This window comes from Diorhabda sublineata, chromosome 2 (genome assembly GCF_026230105.1).
Source record: "Diorhabda sublineata isolate icDioSubl1.1 chromosome 2, icDioSubl1.1, whole genome shotgun sequence".
Lineage (NCBI taxonomy): Eukaryota > Metazoa > Arthropoda > Insecta > Coleoptera > Chrysomelidae > Diorhabda > Diorhabda sublineata.
Genome location: NC_079475.1, coordinates 41,647,706 through 41,668,257, shown reverse-complemented (window position 1 = coordinate 41,668,257; position 20,552 = coordinate 41,647,706). Strand labels below are relative to the sequence as shown.

The following is a 20,552-nucleotide window of genomic DNA, read 5'->3' as shown; positions in this document are numbered from 1 at the left end:
CACAAGGGAAAAACAACTTTTTGTCTATATCGTCATTTTTAACCGATTTTTATCTTGTTGCATCTCTTCAGAACAGTTTAACGTAGCCAGATCGTTCCCACAAGGGAAAAACAACTTTTTTGTCTATTTCGTCAATGTTGACCGATTTTTATCTTGTTGTATCGCTTCAGAACAGTTTAACGTAACCAGATCGTTCCCACAAGGGAAAAACAACTTTTTTGTCTATATCGTCATTGTTGACCGATTTTTATCTTGTTGTATCTCTTCAGAACAGTTTAACGTAACCAGATCGTTCCCACAAGGGAAAAACAACTTTTTTGTCTATTTCGTCAATGTTGACCGATTTTTATCTTGTTGTATCGCTTCAGAACAGTTTAACAAAGCCAGATCGTTCCCACAAGGGAAAAACAACTTTTTTGTCTATTTCGTCAATGTTGACCGATTTTTATCTTGTTGTATCTTTTCAGAACAGTTTAACAAAGCCAGATCGTTCCCACAAGGGAAAAACAACTTTTTTGTCTATTTCGTCAATGTTGACCGATTTTTATCTTGTTGTATCTTTTCAGAACAGTTTAACGTAACCAGATCGTTCCCACAAGGGAAAAACAACTTTTTTGTCTATATCGTCATTGTTGACCGATTTTTATGTTGTTGTATCGCTTCAGAACAGTTTAACGTAACCAGATCGTTCCCACAAGGGAAAAACAACTTTTTTGTCTATATCGTCATTGTTGACCGATTTTTATCTTGTTGTATCTCTTCAGAACAGTTTAACAAAGCCAGATCGTTCCCACAAGGGAAAAACAACTTTTTTGTCTATATCGTCATTGTTGACCGATTTTTATCTTGTTGTATCTCTTCAGAACAGTTTAACGTAACCAGATCGTTCCCACAAGGGAAAAACAACTTTTTTGTCTATTTCGTCAATGTTGACCGATTTTTATCTTGTTGTATCTCTTCCGAACAGTTTAACGTAACCAGATCGTTCCCATAAGGGAAAAACAACTTTTTTGTCTATATCGTCATTGTTGACCGATTTTTATCTTGTTGTATCTCTTCAGAACAGTTTAACGTAACCAGATCGTTCCCACAAGAGAAAAACAACTTTTTTGTCTATATCGTCATTGTTGACCGATTTTTATGTTGTTGTATCGCTTCAGAACAGTTTAACGTAACCAGATCGTTCCCACAAGGGAAAAACAACTTTTTTGTCTATTTCGTCAATGTTGACCGGTTTTTATCTTGTTGTATCTCTTCAGAACAGTTTAACGTAACCAGATCGTTCCCACAAGAGAAAAACAACTTTTTTGTCTATATCGTCATTGTTGACCGATTTTTATGTTGTTGTATCGCTTCAGAACAGTTTAACGTAACCAGATCGTTCCCACAAGGGAAAAACAACTTTTTGTCTATATCGTCAATGTTGACCGGTTTTTATCTTGTTGTATCTCTTCAGAACAGTTTAACGCAACCAGATCGTTCCCACAAGGGAAAAACAACTTTTTGTCTATAACGTCATTTTTAACCGGTTTTTATCTTGTTGTATCTCTTCAGAACAGTTTAACGTAACCAGATCGTTCCTACAAAGGAAAAACAACTTCCTTTGTGTCTATACGCCACAACGAATATTGATTTAACTTCTCGAACAGCTTAATCAACCTTTTTGTCTATTTCGTCATTGTTTACCGGTTTTTATCTTGTTGTATCGCTTCAGAACAGTTTACCATAACCAGATCGTTCCTACAAAGGAAAAACAACTTCCTTTGTGTCTATACGCCACAACGAATATTGATTTAACTTCTCGAACAGCTTAATCAACTTTTTTGTCTATTTCATCATTGTTGACCGATTTTTATCTTGTTGTATCTCTTCAGAACAATTCAGATCTTCCCTACAAAGCCAAACAACTACTTTGGTGTCTATACGCCACAACGAATATTGAATTGAATTTCCTCTGTAGAACGCCATCGACCATTTTTTCAATATCGACATATTTATTGATTTAACCGGTTTAGACCTTGTTGGATCCCTTCAGAACCGTGTATTAATCACAAAAAATTTAGGTGATATTTTTCAAATTATTAATTTTAAAGAAAATCAGATACACACCAGATGCACCTCGTATATCTACTAAATTCTATTTCGTGCCATCGAAAAATACAGCTCGAAATATGTGATTGGTAATTGGAAATAAAGATGGCGTCGCAATAAGTATGTTGGGGTGTGTTTATTTCCAAGCGCTGGTTATTGTTCAGACTAGAGGTATTTACACCGTTCTGAAGAGGTCCAATAATACCGAAACCGGTCAACTGACTATATACCTTTCGATATTATGACGATTATTGAGTTATCTCCTCCAAAGAACGAGATCGACACCTTCAATGCTCTATCTATAATTGATTAAACGGTTTTTATATCGTTGAATCTCATCAGAACAGTGTATAAATTTTTTTAAAGCACGATTTAGTGCAATAAAAACATATTATTTATTATGCTACACCCAGAAAAATGATTATTATTTGGTTTCAGTGTAATTTGATTGATTAATATTACGAGGTGTAATCAAAAAGTACATTGTAAGTAATTAAATAACTGGAAGCATTTCTTGGAGGGTGCTTTGTGCACTTTCATGATGTTTTAAATATAAGAAACGTATTTAATAAATTTCGTTTTGATTTTTATCGCTTGGTGTCAAATCTGGTGAATAAGGGGGATGTGAACAAACAAATCATCAATCTAATCGATCTAATTGGCTAATATATATTACAAGTCGAATATCATAGCGGAATATCAGCGATTTAACGTAAAAAAAGCGACGAATATACGGGGAAGACTCCAAATATACTCGTACCTTTAACGGAATTATCGAATTTAGGTTCCGGATAATCCCCCATAAATCTGAGTATGGTCAACCATATTGCCTGAGCCGCTATCGTGTCATCGGGTGTCGGTAGATAATGCAGGGATTCTTTTAAGGGTTTCTTGGAAAATTGGTAATTCGCCGTACTGGAAAAGTACGTGGCGGCGTATTTCCGGAAACTGTACTCGCTCAAATCCTCCAATTTATCGTTAGCTTGGATTTCTATAGTTAGAGGTGTTTTACGGTATTTCTGAAACGTCAATTTAATATACAGAGCGATACTTACGCAACAACTAATATGTGAAGCCGGACCTGTTTTATTGTGTTGAATTTCTGAAATTTTGCGGTTAAAAAATCAAATTTTCTATTATAGAGAAATAGATCTTCGGAAACTACATATTTTTATGAAAAATTCATCAAAATCCGCTTGGTAATGACGAAGTGATATTAGAAAATTTTGATATTTTGAAATTTTTTTTTATACCCTCCATCAAACTACAACTTTGTCTCTATAAATCGCGGCGAAACGCATTTCGAAATTGTTAATATTTATGAAATTAACGGCGATGTAAAAATTTATAGGAAAAATCAGTTTACACGGCCGCCATTTTGAATTTTTAGAATTTTTAAAACATCGACTTGTGTAGAAACATTTCCTCTTTAATTTCCTAATAATATTAAACTAATTCTGTTTTTATTTATTAAAAAGAAAAATAGAAATCGAAAAAATTCATTTTTAGACCTAATTTTCCTGGACTATTATCATAGCACCATATTATTGGAACGCCCTATATAACTTAATGTGTTTCCGGTAGTCGAGAAAACAATTTTTTATATTTTTTGGTAACAAAAAAAAATCCAAGTTGAAATCCGGTTCCTGTTAATACAAAAAAAAAATAAAAATTCGTCGCGCCACCTGTTGGAAAACAATTAAAAAACCATTGATTGTTTATCGTTGAGTATAGCATCGAATTCGTGTCAACCCATACGCCACCTGTTGGGAATAAAAAAAATTATTATAGTACAGTCATTTTGGTTACCTTGGTTGGAGTATTCGGTAACTCATTTTCCTTATTATTACTCATCATGTCGTCTATTCCGTTAAATATAGAAGCGAAGTTGTCATCGACAATTTTTTCGGCTTTCTTCAGTTCTTCTTCTTGAGCTTTCAGTTTAGCTTCGTATTTGATATTCAATTCCGCCAATTCCTGTTTCATTTTAGCCTCAGCTTCCACCCTGTAAAATCCAACGACAATAATTTTCATTTTTTAACGGTCATTTTTCATCGTCTCACCTGTAATTCTTAACCCCTTGCTGTTGTAACATCTTTTCGTCGATCCTCCTCTGCTTAACTATATTGAATACCTGTCCGAACTTGCTCTTTCTTCTGACCAAATACCCCCTACATCTCGCTTGGATGATGGTGATGTTCTTTTTGATTCTGAAGAAAGCGAAAGTCAATTGTCTGGATACTATGCAAGCTTGCATTCTCTTATAACCGTTTCGCATCACCAAGAACCTCTTTCTGTATCCTCTGGCTCTGAAATGTTTCTGGATCGTTATGGCTGCTTGCCGCATCTTCAGATAACGCCGTCTGTACACCCATCCTTTCAAAACTTTTTGTAACAACTGAAAAAATTTGCTATTACTATAGAAATATCGTTTCGCCGCCTGAATACGGTCCTGTTCACATCGATATTTACCCTGACGTCACCAATTATCGAGAAACAATTCAGATTCGGCGCGTTGAAACAACGGAAACGGCTGTCAAGATTATAAGCGTGCGCAGTTACAAAAAACTAACCTTGTTTCTATGAAAACGCCACGTCATAACCTAATTTTTTTCTTTTATTTCGTTTTTATAATTTTTCTTGAATAATAATTTAGATATTTTTGTTATTCTAGCTTGTTTTATCAATTGTACTATTATTTCGATAAGGTCAAATATTTCAAGTTAATCGGGGTGTATCATAACTTCAAAATCATTTAATTACATATTTTTATCAGTACTACGCCTTGTAAATATACTAATTATAAATAAAAACTGTCAATAATGCACCATTCTAACATTAGTTATTTGAAAATGACAATAATTTGGAATTAAATTTATTAAAACATCGTTATTATTATGGAATTATTCATTAATGTCCCAAATACGGTCCTGTTCACATCGATATTTAGCATTACGTCACCAATTATTGAGAAACAATTCGGATTCGGCGCGTTGAAACAACGGAAACTAGCTGTCAAGTTTATACACCACGTCATAATCTAACTTTTTTCTTTTATTTCGTTTTTATAATTTTTCTCAAATGATAATTGAGATATTTTTCTCAGTGTAACTTACTATTAATTTAATAGCGTCAAATACTTTATCAAGTTAATCGGGGTATACTATAACTCCAAAATAATTTATTAACATATTTTTGTCACTAAATATACTAATTATAAAGAAAAATTGTCCATACTGCACCATTCTACCATTAGTTGTTTTAAAATGACAGTAATTTGAAATTAAAATTATCAAAAAATTGTTATTATCATGAAAACAAGCATGAAACAAGCAGTTCAAATTAGGCGCGTTGCGGTCAAGGAAACGGAAACGACCTGTCAGATTAGTTATAGTATATTTTGCATGTAAATTATTGAAATCATTCTGTGAAAACATAACATCATAACCTAATTTTTTTTCTTTAATTTTCTAAACAATAATTGAGATAATATTTTTTCATGTAACTGGTTTTATCAGTTGTATTTTACGTACAGTGATTTCGATTTTGATACCTATTTACATTTTTCGAAACTGGATTTATGATTTTGTGTTAAATAAAAGTTTTTCCGAATAATTCATGTCGATTGGAATTATACCGTCACTACTAAATAACTCATCTACATTAGTTTCAAAATTACAGTAATTTGAATTGAAAAATATCAAAAATTGTGTCATGAAGTGTTTTTCATTATAATTAGTGATAAGTGCTTATTGTAATTACAAATAAAATAACGATTTTTAAGCCGAGTGGTTATAGTGATTGTAAAAAAGCTAATGACAATGTTACTTTAATTATACGTATTCAAATCGTTATCAAATTATCAATATTTTAGTTTAGAGGTTTATAGAACTAAAAACAATTGTCAAATAACAGTATTTTGTGTTGTAGAAAATCCAGGTACGTATTGGAAACATGATGTTAGTGTATGTAATATTATCAACAAGAATACGTTCTATTCTTGTCAAATAACCCTTGTAAGTATTAGAATTAGATAAAAAAAGATATTAGAAAGGATTTGAATGAAAATATTAATACGAAAAAAATTAAAATAGGGTATAACCTGAATCTTCAACATCTGAAAAATTAGAAGGACTTATGGTAATTTAATAAACGAAGAAAGTTGAAATAAGGTTACCAAGAGATTAGAAAGGATTTAAACGGAAAGATTAACAAAGAAATAAAGAAAGTTGGGTATAATACGGATCATGACATCTGAGTAAGTATAAGAACACACTGTATACTGACCGTAATTGCTTTATCCAAAACTATGTTCCTTTGTTGTTCCAGATACTCATTTTCGTGTTGTTTCAAAAAAACCTTTGTGTTTCCCAGCTGATATTGTACGTTATCCTTGAAAACGTTTTTCAAAATACTAGCTGATGAATTTTTGCAATCGCCCTTGTAAGAAGGTTTTATATTTTTACAGAGATATCGGAACCTATCGACGAATTCTATGTAATTGTATCTAATGGGGTAACCTGCTTGGCGGATTTTGGCGGTTTCCATCATTCCCGAATAGCGAAGCTGTCTTGTACACAGCAGTTTATCAAATTCCTGTAAAAAAAATGAACTTTTCAGTCGAAAATGTCCGCACATCTCTTTGTAAATAGGTACCTGAGGTTTTTTGTTGTGATTCGGTTTGATGCATCTCACGAAAAACGGATGGCAAGTTTCTAAGGTTTTCATTAATTGATCCAAAGACGTTCGAAATTGTGACGACAGTGTTTTCTTCAAGTTCGTGTCTAATTCTTTTTTAAATAAATTTTTAAACATCGGGTTTTGAGATTTTAACATGAGTTTAAGTAAATCGTGACTGAAAGAGTCTCTATTCTTTTCCAAAAATCCTGTAACGAAAATTGAACCCCCGCTTTAAATAATTAATTTTTTCAAAATAAATAAAACCAACGAAAACAACACAAAAACTACAGAAAAAAAAAAAACAAATTAATTGTTCGAAATACACAAAAATAGAATACGAGGTGTGATAAACAAGTTGGGCATTCAACTTTAAAAATGTCTTTCATCAGTCGGTTTCAGGAAGAGCCAGAAGTCACACGGTGCTAAATCTGCTAAATAAGACGAATGTAAACAGACAAGCGGACTCATAGCAATTAATAACTCCAAATCAAAAGCGAATTATCTTAACAAAATGACAGTTTATAATTATTCCATTTGGAACAAATATTCTGCGATGGTTTTACAGAAAAATCAACCATCATTGATTAATATGAGGAGATGAAACGTAGCCGTATAACCACGGTAATCGTTCAGAACGTCTAAAGAACGCAGTTACATCAGAAAATCGTGTTGGAAAACCTCATAGTTGAATTAAGACATCAAAAAGCTGTCTTCATATATTTTATACCAATATTTGAGCTTTAAAGAAGAAGAAACATCATATTTCACCAATATCGCTCCACCATATTCGCCAGATCTAGCTCTCAGGTACTATTGGTGACTTTTAGACCTGAAAAAATTCTATAAAACCGTCTCATTGATGTCTTTATACGTTTTACATCAATATTTGAGCATGGGAACGCTATAAAGAAGAAGAAACATCATATTTCACCAATATCGCGCCACCATATTCGCCAGATCTAGCTGTCAGGTACTATTGGTGACTTTTAGACCTGAAAAAATTCTATAAAACCGTCTCATGGATGTCTTTATACGTTTTACATCGATATTTGAGCATGGAAACGCTATAAAGAAGAAGAAACATCATATTTCACCAATATCGCGCCACCATATTCGCCAGATCTAGCACTCAGGTACTATTGGTGACTTTTAGACCTGAAAAAATGCTATAAAACCGTCTCATTGATGTCTTTATACGTTTTACATCGATATTTGAGCATGGGAACGCTATAAAGAAGAAGAAACATCATATTTCACCAATATCGCGCCACCACATTCGCCAGATCTAGCTCTCAGGTACTATTGGTGACTTTTAGACCTGAAAAAATTCTATAAAACCATCTCATTGATGTCTTTATACGTTTTACATCGATATTTGAGCATGGGAACGCTATAAAGAAGAAGAAACATCATATTTCACCAATATCGCGCCACCATATTCGCCAGATCTAGCTCTCAGGTACTATTGGTGACTTTTAGACCTGAAAAAATTCTATAAAACCGTCTCATTGATGTCTTTATACGTTTTACATCGATATTTGAGCATGGGAACGCTATAAAGAAGAAGAAACATCATATTTCACCAATATCGCGCCACCATATTCGCCAGATCTAGCTCTCAGGTACTATTGGTGACTTTTAGACCTGAAAAAATTCTATAAAACCGTCTCACGGATGTCTTTATACGTTTTACATCGATATTTGAGCATGGAAACGCTATAAAGAAGAAGAAACATCATATTTCACCAATATCGCGCCACCATATTCGCCAGATCTAGCTCTCAGGTACTGGTGGTGACTTTTAGACCTGAAAAAATGCTATAAAACCGTCACATTGATGTCTTTATACGTTTTACATCGATATTTGAGCATGGGAACGCTATAAAGAAGAAGAAACATCATATTTCACCAATATCGCGCCACCATATTCGCCAGATCTAGCTCTCAGGTACTATTGGTGACTTTTAGACCTGAAAAAATTCTATAAAACCGTCTCACGGATGTCTTTATACGTTTTACATCGATATTTGAGCATGGAAACGCTATAAAGAAGAAGAAACATCATATTTCACCAATATCGCGCCACCATATTCGCCAGATCTAGCTGTCAGGTACTATTGGTGACTTTTAGACCTGAAAAAATTCTATAAAACCGTCTCACGGATGTCTTTATACGTTTTACATCGATATTTGAGCATGGGAACGCTATAAAGAAGAAGAAACATCATATTTCACCAATATCGCGCCACCATATTCGCCAGATCTAGCTCTCAGGTACTATTGGTGACTTTTAGACCTGAAAAAATTCTATAAAACCGTCTCACGGATGTCTTTATACGTTTTACATCGATATTTGAGCATGGAAACGCTATAAAGAAGAAGAAACATCATATTTCACCAATATCGCGCCACCATATTCGCCAGATCTAGCTCTCAGGTACTGGTGGTGACTTTTAGACCTGAAAAAATGCTATAAAACCGTCACATTGATGTCTTTATACGTTTTACATCGATATTTGAGCATGGAAACGCTATAAAGAAGAAGAAACATCATATTTCACCAATATCGCGCCACCATATTCGCCAGATCTAGCTCTCAGGTACTATTGGTGACTTTTAGTCCTGAAAAAATGCTATAAAACCGTCTCATGGAAGATTTTATACGTTTTACGAGCATGGGAACGCTATAAAGAAGAAGAAACATCATATTTCACCAATATCGCGCCACCATATTCGCCAGATCTAGCTGTCAGGTACTATTGGTGACTTTTAGACCTGAAAAAATTCTATAAAACCGTCTCACGGATGTCTTTATACGTTTTACATCGATATTTGAGCATGGGAACGCTATAAAGAAGAAGAAACATCATATTTCACCAATATCGCGCCACCATATTCGCCAGATCTAGCTCTCAGGTACTGGTGGTGACTTTTAGACCTGAAAAAATGCTATAAAACCGTCACATTGATGTCTTTATACGTTTTACATCGATATTTGAGCATGGGAACGCTATAAAGAAGAAGAAACATCATATTTCACCAATATCGCGCCACCATATTCGCCAGATCTAGCTCTCAGGTACTATTGGTGACTTTTAGTCCTGAAAAAATGCTATAAAACCGTCTCATGGAAGATTTTATACGTTTTACGAGCATGGGAACGCTATAAAGAAGAAGAAACATCATATTTCACCAATATCGCGCCACCATATTCGCCAGATCTAGCTGTCAGGTACTATTGGTGACTTTTAGACCTGAAAAAATTCTATAAAACCGTCTCACGGATGTCTTTATACGTTTTACATCGATATTTGAGCATGGGAACGCTATAAAGAAGAAGAAACATCATATTTCACCAATATCGCGCCACCACATTCGCCAGATCTAGCTCTCAGGTACTATTGGTGACTTTTAGACCTGAAAAAGTGCTATAATGGAAGAAATATTAAACATCCGAAGGAATAATCGTTGAAATGAAATCCTATATTGAGACCAAAGGGATATTGTTGCATAAAAATGGTTATGAAATGAAACTATCCTATTGAAAAACTTGTCTATAAATGAATACTCACCCTCGACGTCGTAGAACACCTCCCCAGCAAAATGTTTGATACCAAATGCGGGCGTCATTTCACTTTTCGGTTTGGAATAATTGGAATGATTGCCATGTTGTTTGTGCAACTTGGTCAAAAACGAAAAATCGGTCCCTTTCGGAAACTTGGATTCCTCATCCATCAACGAGAAAATATTCAACGGTTTCATACCGATAAGATCCAAAATGGTCTGGTTATCATTAAAGGTTATGTTCGCCCAACTTATCCCCTCTTTGTTATAATACTCCTGCTCTAATTTGAATATGTGTCTGACGAAAAACTGTTGAAGATTCTCGTTGGCGTAATTAATACACGTTTGTTCGAAGCTGTTTATATTGAAATTCTCGAAACCGAATATATCCAGCACGCCTATGCTCGCTTTACTTATCTTTTTATTCAGAGATATCACGCCGTTGATTTTATCTACTATGAAGACAAATAATTGACCGTAAATTCCTTTTACGAATGCGTGACGCGAATCCGAAGCCTGCTCCTTGGTCAGGTTTGCGGTAATTTGTTCGCCTTGAGCGTAGATTGATCTCTTGGTCAAAGCTTCGTTCAAATCATATTTATTTACACCTAAAAATACACACTGCACTCATATTTTCGAGACGCATCGTATAATTTTTGTATTTCGTAACGTGTAAATCTTTAAAAATCTATAATGTACGTTTTTAAATTTCGCGCCGAATTCGACGCCATTTTGCTTTATAGTCATGACGTCAATTGATAAACTATAAACAAATCCAATAATTTATTTTATTTTCCATTTAATATAATTAACGATATAAATTAGGACATCCTGTATACATTATTTGATATTAATCGACAAGTTTGAAAGTTTTTAAAAAAAAAAAAAATAACACTGGTATTTATATCAAATTGAACTCTGTACATCTGTTGATAATCAAAACAAAAATGTTCCCGCGCATTTGTACTGGATTCAAATTTTACTAAACATTGAAACAATTGTTGGGTATTTAAGAAAAATTTGATACTTTTTATTAACAATAAATCTTAATCAATTAATTCTTGATAAAAATTAGTCGTTATTAAGTAGAATTAACCTTAGGTAACAATCTAATTTTCTTTTGACATCGAAAATCACGTGTCACTAGATGGCGCTCAAAATGTATTCTATGGCGGTGGGCAACATTATAATCTGTAGTTATATATAATCTTTAGTTTTTTATGTGTTTTTAGTGATTTTAAAAAGATTTTTTTTTATTTTTGTGATTTCCGTTATTTCCTAAACGTGTTTGTGTGGTTAAAACAAAAAGTAGTGTTTAAAAATCTGTCTAAAAATGACGAAAATAACCCTTTTTAACATTGTGAAATTAGTTGGCACCAGAAGTACACTACTAAAAGAAAGTGAAGCTGTTTTTAAAGCGGGACATATAAAAGTTTGTATATAAAAGCGTCAGGTCTAATTTCCCAGCCACGTGAGTTAAAAATTAATCTGAATGATGTGGTAGTATATACACTACAATTTTTACCACTATTTTATCGTTTTCGAAGTGTACCTTGGTGATGTGTGGTTGTTTTTATCTTAGAAAATCACCTTTAACTTTAGTAAAATTTCACTTCTATTGTTATAAAACAACAAAATTGATTTATATTGTTGCTTTGTTTCCCACCTCTATTAAAGTTTGTCGCGAATATACAATGAAAAAATTGATGCACGTCACGGAACGGGTCGACGAGGTCACATTTAAACAGCGTTGCCAAACTTTAGAAGTAATATGGAGATTAAGGTAAAGTAAACAGAATTAATTTGATATTTGGAATGACATTTTGACGTTAATTATAAATTTATTTAATGTTTGTTATGCATATTAAAAATTTGAAAAAGTTTAATTTTATTGGGGATTAATAAATAACCTTAAAATGAGTTTGTTTATAATAAAAGGTTGTAATAAAATTATACCTCGTCAATAAATTTAGTTGTTCTGGCAGATATGCACACAATGTTATGAATATTTGAAACCATTTTGTTTTTTAAAAAAACATTTTCTTGGGAATTATAATAATCATGTTTTTAATGATATAATAGTGTAAGTATAATAATATTCAAAATATTTAGTTTTTTGAGAATATATTAGTTGTTGGTGAGAATTACCGCGAAATTAGGTTATGGTAATAATAAAATAATACAAAGTTGTTTTTTTCAAAAGTGGAGCTTCGAAATGATTATTTCATGTATAAAAATGGTTATTTTGAATGTTAATACGTACCTAAAAGTACGGAAATTGTTTCTCCAGCACCTGCATCTGCCAATTCAGAACTTTCCGAATGTGCTAGTGTTCCAGATTTAAATTTCAAATTTCCCAAATGTAGAATAACAGACAATAGATTAAAAATATCGTCAACCTATAAATAACAAAAGAAAAATCCGTTTTTCGGGAAAAAAACAACCACTCTCCTGGCTATATACCACGGAAAACATCGAATTATATTTAGATTACGATTTTTTCTTGTATTATACCAAAAAATCAAATAAAATACCAAGAAATTCATAATAACATAATCGAACAATGTGTAGTGGTGGTATATACAGTGTGTTCAAGTATAAGAAGGTTAGTGAATCGACAATTAAAAACAAACCAAATAGCCTGGGACCTCAATTCTAGGATCCGAGGTAGTGGTCTTTAAAACTTGACGAAAAACCGGGTCCCGACAACATACAGGATGAAATATTGAAATTAATAAGCTTGATAAACCACATAACCAAAGTTTTTACCAAAATTATACGCAAAATGTGAAACAAACCTACAGATTCTCGTACACTTGTGCTTTATCGATTCTTCCAAGGCTTTCGATAAGGTAAAACATAAAAAATGCATCGAGGTCAGATGGCATCAGAAGCAATCAACATTAGAGATGATAATATGAAGAACTACAAACTATTGTGCAAGAAATATCGAGAACCAAACATGATTATTAACAAAAATCATCAATTTCCAACGGGTTTAACGATGAAAGATCAAGATGTAGATCCGATAGAAACTTTTACGTATCTTCGAACCGCAGTAAATGTAAAATGGGACCGGGAATCACGTTCGAACAACGTTTAACAACAAATAGAAACTTTATACCTTCTTAGAAACCTTTTTATTGATGGAAAAGATAATTTTCATCGGTGAAATTGGTGTCAAGAGAGTTGTGCGACAGTCGCCTTTCCTTTTCAACATTTTCTCCGATGAAATATTTAGAAAAGCACCGGGAGAACTATGAGATCGCATCAGAAGCTTTTTATTAATGGAAAAAAGAATTTTCATCGGAGAAATTGGTCTCAAGAGAGTTGTGCGACAGTCGCCTTTCCTTTTCAACGTTTTCTCCGATGAAATATTTAGAAAAGCACTGGGAGAACTATGAGATCGCATCAGAAGCTTTTTATTAATGGAAAAAAGAATTTTCATCGGAGAAATTGGTCTCAAGAGAGTTGTGCGACAGTCGCCTTTCCTTTTCAACGTTTTCTCCGATGAAATATTTAGAAAAGCACTGGGAGAACTATGAGATTGCATCAGAAGCTTTTTATTAATGGAAAAAAGAATTTTCATCGGAGAAATTGGTCTCAAGAGAGTTGTGCGACAGTCGCCTTTCCTTTTCAACGTTTTCTCCGATGAAATATTTAGAAAAGCACTGGGAGAACTAGGAGATCGCATCAGAAGCTTTTTATTGATGGAAAAGATAATTTTCATCGGTGAAATTGGTCTCAAGAGAGTTGTGCGACAGTCGCCTTTCCTTTTCAACGTTTTCTCCGATGAAATATTTAGAAAAGCACTGGGAGAACTATGAGATTGCATCAGAAGCTTTTTATTAATGGAAAAAAGAATTTTCATCGGAGAAATTGGTCTCAAGAGAGTTGTGCGACAGTCGCCTTTCCTTTTCAACGTTTTCTCCGATGAAATATTTAGAAAAGCACTGGGAGAACTATGAGATCGCATCAGAAGCAATCAACAACATTAGAGATGATAATAAAGTGCTGCAAAATTGGAATTACCGCTCTATTTGTTATTTCCATTTGTTTTTTACGAAAATAATGATTGGAAGTGCTGAAAATTTCTCTAAATCGACTCTATATCAAAATGGATGTGATAAAACTTTGAATTACCTCTTTATCGGTAAAATTGAGCACCTTGAAAGCGTTAATGATATCCGACCATTCAGCTTGTTCGTTTCTACCATCACAAGTGAAAGTCCTGCCGTGTTTTAAGTATTCGTAGGATTCAGGATTCCCTATAAATACACCGCACAGTTTCCCGCAAATTCCTTACGTAATTTATAAATTTCCCTACCTAAATCGAGAGCTTTCTTCTTCTCCTTGCCCATTCCAGCTAACATACTATAAAATATATGATAATTCCTTTCGCCTTCGTTCTGGGATATTATTCGACTTTTCTCCAGAAGGTATTGTTCGATGGTAGCTCCCTGTATAGCGCCCGCTTTGTTGAATTTAATATCGATATATTTTCCGAAACGTGACGAATTATCGTTCCTAACTGTCTTAGCGTTACCGAACGCCTCCAAAATCGGATTAGCTTCCAAAATTTGTTGCTCTATCCACGTATGTTGGGCGCTAGTCGATGCTAAATACTGTAAAATCAATTTAGTACTTTCCGTTTTACCCGCACCACTTTCCCCGCTAAAACAATCAAATTATAATAAAAACAAAAACAATAAAGGGAGGTTTCGTTAAAGCTACCACCTCAAGACATCATAACGCCATTCTTTCACCAAAAGAATGGATCCTCACTGGTGTTCAAGTCCAACGAGAACCCATTGAAACTCAAATAATGGAAATGAGATGCTGAACAATTAGAAGAAGACTTAAGACGTCTCCTACTGGTTCCAAATTAACCCCAGCAGCTAGTCTACGATTTACCAAATAATTACGATCGATGAAGCTCCGTTTTGGAGATAGAAGAGGACGAGTCTACAGAAGACCTAGCCGCGAAGAATTGCTTAAAACGGGAAGTTTAAACGAGATTTCAATAGAAGTAAAAATCGAATCGGTTTCTATTAAAACAATCACGTCGCGTCGTTTCTTACTCCAGTTCCATCGGCGGAAATTTCTTCATAATACTCGTCCACATACCGGATACCGGTACTGTACGGTGTTATTTACAAGATGTCGACGTTTCTGCTAGGATGAACTTGAGAGGAAAACTTTGAGGTGGTAAAATCAGTAGGGAAAACTTCAGGTTACCTACCTTATGACAATACATTGATCTTTTTTGGTTGTTATCATGTTGTTGTAGCTGTTATCTCCGACTGCGAAAATATGTGGAGGCATCTCCTCCATTCTTTTACCTTTGTAAGTACTGATAACGGCATTTGTATATATCGGTAAAATCTCGTAAGGATTTATCGCTATTAACATCGATCCTGTATAAGTCTAAAAAATAAATAAATTTTCCGATTATTTTCAACCCTAAAGCGAGTGCGCTAAGTAGATCAGATCCAAAACTAAAATTTAATAATTTATCGAAACATTCGAACTCGTTAACTTCTTCTTCTAACTGAAGCTGCTACAGAAAAAAAGAAGAAGATATTGGTTAATACGAATTAACTGAATGTGATACTGATCAGAAATTGATCTATGGTTTAATCTGGGGGAATCTGTTGTATCTACGGTTATTTTGGTACTCCTGATAATAATTAAACTGATCAGTCATTCATTCTGTCAATGTCATTTATTATTCGATCTATTTTTAACTATTTTTGATGAAGAAAAATCACAATATGTATAATATATGAAGCGACGCCCTCTAGCATTCATATTACTAATAAAATTGCTCAAATTTATATATTTTGTGTTACTAGACGAAAGTTCTTTCGAACAACATCGAGGTTATGAAAATCGGCTGAACAGAACCGGACTTACAATATTTTTCTCATAATAAAAGTTCCCACTCTCCCCTATCTCTTATTTGAACAGTTAGATTTGATATTGTGGAATGAAAAATGCGCAGAATTTATTGAAGAATTCGATTATCTCATATAAAGTGCCTTTTAATTGGATGAAAATTAAAAATTTTGGATTTTTTAACAGACATGGCGATACCTTTGCATCTCTCACTTACATAAATCAATTTTTCTCTATATCGTTTATGTAGATTTCTCAAAATGGCATATTCCTGTAAATCCCCCAAATTTATCATATCCTCCACTCCATCAATAGAAGATATATGCATAGTTTTGATGACTTGTTGAATGGAGACGTAACTTTCTTTGCAGTCATCGTCTAGGACTCTAACTCTATTAGATTCTACGCCTACTATTTTACAACCAATGGGTATGTCGAATTCCCCATTACCCACAGGTTTTACCCATATATAATCACCCTAAAACATGCAAATACTTGATTAGTTTGAATAATTTGCCCGCTAGTTTCCTATGATCCACTGTTTCAAGTTTAAGCCTTTTTTTTTAAATAATATTTTGCAATATGTTAATGAAATAATCTAAGATACGTATTCTCGAAGTTCCTTGTACACTTATGATAAATATTTATTCATAAAATGAGTTTAAAAATATTGTATTTTTTCCAAAAAAAAAAAATAGATTGAAAATAAAAAATATTCAAAGTCTTATTTTACCTAGTAAATATAATAATCACATATTTTTGTTTTCATATAAGAACGCCTTTTGTTTTGGATAATATATCTTATCATATCAAAGCTTCAAATTACAAAGATAAGGTTACTGATTGAATGAAGATTTTATCATAGTTGAATATTTTCAACGCAAAAAATGTGGATTAAATAGACCCCTACTATGCTTATTACATTAAAAACATTCAAAATATGTTTATATTTATTAAATTAATTCAAAACATCCCAAGTGGGAGATTTTAGAGTCAATATAATAAAAAAAATAGTATATTACATAACGACAGTAGAAAGTGGTAAAGGCGCCAGATTTTAAATTACCTTTTTTTAAATATGTGTACAGAAAAGTAATTGGAAAACTACGACTAATGAATTTCATTAGTTTCATTATAATTTTTTTCAATTCTGTAATTCTAATAAAGCTCTTATATGTTTTGATAGTGTCATCTTCTTTTTTGTGAGAGGTCTATCATCCATTGGCCTTCAAGCCACTATTGATTAATAACCGAATCTTTTATACCAAACAAGTGTGTAAATATTTTAGCACACAGGTGAAATTTAATGTATTTTACTAATATAAATCATGTTAAATTAATCATTTTCGTATCTGATTATTGAAAAAATATATATATAAAATTTAATTATTTTATTAAAAAAGTAGAATAAAAGTAGACTAATTTAAAGAAGAAAAAAAGGGTAAAAGCTAACAATTTAAAAAACGTCATAATGCAAGTAATTACCAAATACTGTATATTTGAAATATTTAATAATAAAAGCTTTTTGTGTCTTTAATTTTCATTACAAATACTCACCACAACCAACCTAGGCTTATTAGCCATAATGGTTGCTTAGTATGAAACTTTTCCACAATCTTATTGTTCACCAATATTTTTAGACTACAATTTTGCGTAATATATTTTATAACTAATTCATGTACTATATAGTTATCAGACGAATTATCTCCCGTAAAGGATTATTGATAAAATATAATTACTAATATCGATAACGAAAAAAAATGTTATCTCGTTGTTTGTCTTAATTCTTGGTCGCAATTATTTGTCATAAATCTCGTTCAGATTGAAAGTAATAGTAGTGAAACTTTTAAAATAATAAAGGTTCTACGAATTCATTAAGATAACGAAGATGGTATTGATTAAATAGAATCGATAATTTGCGCTACCTTTTAGAACTTAGTAATGTAGAAACTAATTTTTACGTTAGCGTCATCTACTAGTAAAAACTGCAACTTTTATAAATGACATTTCAATGGAAATTATTAATAATCGACGAGTCGGGAATATAAAACATTTTAACTAAATTATCATTTATAGTTATAGTTTGAGTTTCTAAATGAATTTTATAGTAAATTCATAAATAATTTGTGTCTTTATCTAATAAAAATATATATAAATATTATTAAATTATTTATTTTAATAAAAATATGTTGAGTAGCGCCTACTTATTACCCAACCACCTGAAAGACGGGTGTATCGTGAATTCCTAATAGTATAGAAGGTTTGAATGGATTTTATGTAAATAATTTACATTTTGATCGAATAAAAAAACAACGTAAACTATAATGAACACTTGTGGAATATTGTACGCTAAAAATAGATCTCCGATATCTCGTTGTTAATAAATTATGTCCATACCTTTAAAATTAGGTTATGTTTTGATTATTGTACTCTTATTTGGATCTCTAGCTGTATTATATCAATTTCAGCTTACGAAATTACAAGATAAACTAGAACAGTTAGGTAAGGAGTCGTATGATTACGATTCATTCAAATTTTAATAAATATTTGATTATTTTTCGTAGAATCGAATCAAAATCGAAATGAAGTTATATTACGTACCGAAAAAAATATTATAGAAGATAAAGATTTGGTTATTTTATATAATCGTGTACCTAAGACCGGTTCTACAAGCTTCGTAGGTGTAGCTTACGATTTGTGTAAAAAAAATAAATTTCATGTTTTGCATGTGAATATTAGTGCTAATAGTCATACCGTAACGTTAGAAAATCAAATCAAGTTTATTCACAATGTAACTAATTGGAGGAGTATAAAACCTGCATTGTATCATGGACATTTCGCGTTTTTTGATTTTTCCAAGTAAGTATTGTTGATATATTTATTTAGTATTATAAATATTTGAAATTTTTAGATTTGGTGCGTCTAAACCTTTGTTTATAAATCTGATTCGTAAACCATTAGATAGGTTTATTTCGTATTATTATTTTGTAAGATATGGGGATAATTATAGGCCATATTTAATAAGGAAAAAACATGGAAACACCATGGTGAGAAAATTGATTTTTCAAATTTCTAACGATTTAATATCAATGTAATTTTTAGACTTTTGAGGAGTGTGTAAATAAGCAACTACCCGAATGTGATCCTAACAATATGTGGTTGCAAATCCCGTTTTTTTGTGGACACGCCGCCAATTGTTGGTGAGTAAATGAATTATATTTTATTGGAAACGTGTTAGGTTTTAAATTTCAGGAAACCTGGGAACAAATGGGCTTTGAATGAGGCCAAAAAGAATCTAATCAACAATTATTTTCTAGTAGGACTAACGGAACAACTTGAAGAATTCATACAACTACTTGAATTATCTCTTCCGAGATTTTTTAAGGGTGCTACTGACCATTTCCAGCATAGCAATAGATCTCATTTGAGGCAAACTGTTCAAAAAGATCTACCGTCGGAAGAAACTCTGGAAAAAATCAAAACTAGCACCGTTTGGCAAATGGAAAACGAATTTTATGATTTCGCTCTAGACCAATTCAATTTTGTTAAAAAATTTATTATGAAAAATAAAGGGCAAGTTGTGATGTACGAAAAAATCAGACCCAAGGTGTAAAATCTCAAATTTATGCCAAACATATATTTTATATACCTGTAATATATGAACTTATTTTCGATTGCAATTTCATTTCAAAATCAAAATAAAATGTCTTAATACTAATTTTTGTTTCATTATATTCCAATAATGTATTTTTCCCATAAAAAAACATCCAATCAAACCCATTATCCTTCAAAGATATTCAAACATTTGTATCCTAAACATACAGGATGATGTAACATCGGCAGTTCGATAACCGTTACCAGTTACTCCCATCTCTAACGCATAAAATATAATGCTACCATAGAATAATATTAAAGATAGAGTGAGTTAGTTCATTTGCTAACAGCTCTCTGAACTGATTCAATCGATTCTTCTTAAATAGAAGATCTTTGTTAAATGTGCTTGCCAATTCGTTTAATCAATTTATTGACTTAGATTCGTTTTGTGGAGCATATTGTACCTTTCGCGTCCTATAAATTATTATTTGCTTTTCAATATATTGAATAGCTAAGGTACTATTCCAGTTTTTTCTTTAATTTCAGCTGCATCAGCTACATTTCGACATTTTTTAATAACGGTATTTTCAGAGTTTTCCAAATCGTCGTGTTTAAAGTGAGGTAACATCAATTTCGACAGTTACGTGGTTAGTCCTACCTCTAATGCATAAAATATATTGCAATCATAGAGTTGATATTGAAGATAGAGAGAGAGCGAGGTATGA

The 20,552-nt window shown here is 32.5% G+C and overlaps 2 protein-coding genes across 4 annotated transcripts in view; one reads left to right on the top strand and one right to left on the bottom strand.

Moving 5' to 3' along the window:
• The window catches only part of LOC130453325 (myosin-VIIa-like), a 32,524-nt gene extending 14,146 nt beyond the window's left edge, over nt 1–18,378 (bottom strand). Inside the window, exons 1-12 of one of the 2 annotated variants that reach the window (XM_056792993.1) lie at nt 17,791–18,378; nt 16,451–16,711; nt 15,578–15,762; nt 14,663–15,009; nt 14,479–14,603; nt 12,599–12,734; nt 10,344–10,943; nt 6,748–6,977; nt 6,379–6,687; nt 4,155–4,489; nt 3,901–4,096; nt 2,852–3,110 (exon numbers count right to left, since the gene is read on the bottom strand). In XM_056792993.1, coding sequence (XP_056648971.1) covers nt 2,852–3,110; nt 3,901–4,096; nt 4,155–4,489; nt 6,379–6,687; nt 6,748–6,977; nt 10,344–10,943; nt 12,599–12,734; nt 14,479–14,603; nt 14,663–15,009; nt 15,578–15,762; nt 16,451–16,711; nt 17,791–17,817 — 3,010 coding nt within the window. In that variant the 5' untranslated portion in view covers nt 17,818–18,378. Of the gene's footprint in view, nt 1–2,851; nt 3,111–3,900; nt 4,097–4,154; nt 4,490–6,378; nt 6,688–6,747; nt 6,978–10,343; nt 10,944–12,598; nt 12,735–14,478; nt 14,604–14,662; nt 15,010–15,577; nt 15,763–16,450; nt 16,712–17,299; nt 17,495–17,790 lie in introns of those variants that run through there. The other variant, XM_056792994.1, reaches the window with a different exon arrangement.
• LOC130453327 (heparin sulfate O-sulfotransferase) lies at nt 11,475–19,951 on the top strand. 2 transcript variants are annotated; one of them, XM_056792997.1, is made up of 6 exons: nt 11,475–12,118; nt 18,702–18,735; nt 18,798–19,092; nt 19,145–19,280; nt 19,336–19,433; nt 19,486–19,951. In XM_056792997.1, the coding sequence occupies exons 1-6, from the start codon at nt 12,107–12,109 to the stop codon at nt 19,844–19,846; spliced, it is 936 nt and encodes a 311-aa protein (XP_056648975.1). In that variant the 5' UTR covers nt 11,475–12,106; the 3' UTR covers nt 19,847–19,951. The 2 variants fall into 2 exon arrangements, with proteins under 2 accessions (XP_056648975.1, XP_056648974.1); XM_056792996.1 differs by lacking the exon at nt 11,475–12,118 and having other exon boundaries at nt 18,445–18,735.
• The last annotated feature ends 601 nt before the right edge of the window (nt 19,952–20,552 follow it).